This window comes from Microtus ochrogaster, assembly GCF_000317375.1.
Source record: "Microtus ochrogaster isolate Prairie Vole_2 chromosome 14 unlocalized genomic scaffold, MicOch1.0 chr14_random_3, whole genome shotgun sequence".
In the NCBI taxonomy this organism is placed as follows: domain Eukaryota; kingdom Metazoa; phylum Chordata; class Mammalia; order Rodentia; family Cricetidae; genus Microtus; species Microtus ochrogaster.
In genome coordinates, this window is record NW_004949098.1 from 1639066 (window position 1) to 1641884 (window position 2819).

At 43.9% G+C, this 2819-nt stretch overlaps 1 protein-coding gene across 1 annotated transcript in view; it reads right to left on the reverse strand.

The window, feature by feature from the left end:
* Positions 1 to 355: 355 nt before the first annotated feature.
* Positions 356 to 2819, reverse strand: part of Eva1a (eva-1 homolog A, regulator of programmed cell death) — a 50456-nt gene continuing 47992 nt past the window's right edge. The window contains exon 3 of the mRNA XM_013352841.2: positions 356 to 1674. Within this exon, the coding sequence (XP_013208295.1) occupies positions 1301 to 1674 (374 nt within the window). The 3' untranslated portion in view covers positions 356 to 1300. The remainder of the gene's footprint in view (positions 1675 to 2819) is intronic.

Here is a 2819-nt window from a genome sequence, read left to right on the forward strand (position 1 = left end):
GGGTTGAGAACCACTGCCTCATTCTGTCACCCAGTTTCCAATATGGCAGTACTCTTCCCATCGTTCCCTAGGGCCTGCCTGCTTTCCCTCCCTACCAGCTTCTCTCCACCAAGGAATAGGGGTTGGAGTCACTATCTTATCTTTGCCTTAGGTAAATCTTCAGTTCCTTTATCTGCTTAACAATAACTCAACCACAACCAGTACCCTACACCAAAGGCCCTTATCATAGAGGGGCTTCTTTAATTCCTACTCCTTCAGGGGTCCTGTAGAGGCCATACTTGCTCATACCATCCGGAAGGGTGATCACAGAGGCTTATGTGTGACCACACAGACAGACATGAAGCAAAAGGAGCATGTTCATGGAATGTTTATTTTCGATGCCATTTTAATTTTGGCTTTCATCCTCACCTCTGGTTCCCATTCTTTTCTTGGAAATCAAAACTGCTTTAAAAAAAAAAACACAAAACAAAACAAAATATTATTTAAATAGCAAGAGTCTCTGAAGTCGTGAGAGACTTTTCTTCTTTTAGAAATGGAAGGGCACACGGCTTGTGTTTATGCAGCATTTTCAGATACGCTTGTCAATACATATCTTATAAACAACTAAAAAATAAAACCCTTTATCCTTTGAGGTTATTGATGTTATCCTAAGTCCCCAATACATCCCATAATGCAGTAAGTTCTATTCATTTTCATGAACAAGGTGGGAACTAGACTAAACAATAGGATTTTAATCCCTGAGGTGTCAGTTAAAATGCAGAGGTTGCCACGATTTTTTTTCATTTTAAAAATTAGCTTTAAATAATTAGCATAGATCATGCTATCTCAATCAAATCACTTCTATTGCATTTTCTGGGTCAAGTTCACCCTGATATCCCCAGCTCTCCAGCCATGAGATTTTTTTTTCCTTTTGTAAAGGAAACACAGAGGAAAGTCTGAGCAAACTTCTGGGCGCCTCAGAAAATAGGAAGGACCATACGTCCTTTCAGCTTGTCACGTGGTTGTCACGTGGTTGTCAGGTGGTTGGAGAGGATGTCTCAGCAACATTCCCAGACCTGGGAAGGTTGGGTTGGTGTTCCCACGTTGGTGTCTGGAAAGGCAGGTGCTCCTGCTTGGGTTGTTTATCTCTCCAGAGGTAAGAGTCTAAAGCAAACCCCGTGCCCCTGGGAAAGCAGGCCGGCCACGTGCTTCTCTCCAGACACATTAGCAGAGCTGGCTTCCCTTGTACAAACCGTCCCTGCCTGCAGAACCCACGCTCTTTCCTGATGGCCTGTAGAGGTTCTGGGGTCCACACTGTGCCCTAATAGTAGCGGTTAAGGCTCCTGGTGCCAGGCACCTCGGGCTGCCCGTTCATCCAGATCTCCCTGATGATGCGCTCGCGCTCCTCCAATCGCTGTGCGCGCTCCAGCTCCTCTGCAGAGGTGAACACGTTCTTGTTCAAAGTCCTCTCAAAGCGGCGGTGTCTGCGAACTGACAGGTCCGAGGCCGTGTCCTCGCTGCCATCCTCGCTGTCGCTGCTGTCACTGCTACTCTCATGGTCCTGCAAGCACCTCCTCCGGGGACCCTGCCGGCAGTCAGTGTGGCAGGAAATCCTCATCACCAAGGCGGCCAAGGTCAGGAATAGACCGATGCACACGCCAGAGACGAAGTACAGGGCGGCTCGCTCAGGATTTTCTGCAGCAAGAGGAAGAAGGAGAACGCATTGGACAGGACTCATGTCTCCACGCAGGGTCAGGGACAACTTTTTTTATACTAAATTTAGAACAATTTTTAAAGTTAAAAGACCCAAGTTGCCGGGCGGTGGTGGCACACGCCTTTAATCCCAGCACTCGGGAGAGGCAGGAGAATCTTTGTGAGTTCGAGGCCAACCTGGTCTACAAGAGCTAGTTCCAGGACAGGCACCAAAAACTACAGAGAAACCCTGTCTCAAAAATCAAAAAAAAAAAAAAAGAATTATTTCTATTTATGTGTGTGTGAGTGTGTGTATTCAGGTTTCTACATAATCCAGAAGAGTCGGGTGAATCCCTTGGAGCTGGAGTTACAGGTAGTTGTAGATGCTGGAAACTGAACTGGATCCTTGAAAGAGCAAGCAGTATGCTCTAAGCCGCTGAGCCATCTCTCCAGGCCCTGGTCCCAAGTACATTTGTAATCACAGTGCATACTTACAGGAAATAATTTGCATTCCAAATTTTTAAACTTGCTGTTTCCACAATCACAACGAAAATTTCTATTAAGAAAAGAGGAAGAACATATATTTAAGCTTCCTTTTAAAATTAACTACTCTCTTAGCACCAAACACAGCTTCCCTTTCTAACTAGTCTCTAGAATCTAGATAGCCTTTTTGATGTTTGTGTATCTTATTTGAAGTTTTCCAACAAAAGCAACAAAAGACTGTAATTCTGGACACCACTACATATAAAAAACAAATCTTTATCACTCTCTCACACACACAAACAAATGAAATAACAAAAGGAAAAGACAAGTAGTGTGAGCTAGTAACCATAATTAAAATTTAAGTCTTATGGAAAAACCATTCCTTCCCACACTAAATCTTACCAACATGCAATTACTCTGAATGAAAAGCAGGATTAAGTAGGCATTGTGGTTGCAAAAGAATCTAAACATTTAGAAGGCATTTGGCAAAAACTGCTTTACCTTTTTGTGTATAGTTCGAATAATTTATGACTTCCATGGCATTCGTAGCTGCAAGCTAGACAAATTCCTGCTGGTTCTTCTCCCTCTGGTGTGCAGGTACTACAGGCATACAATGCTTGTCTCTTCACTGAGCCCTGAATGATCAGCCCCCACAAAAAAAAAAA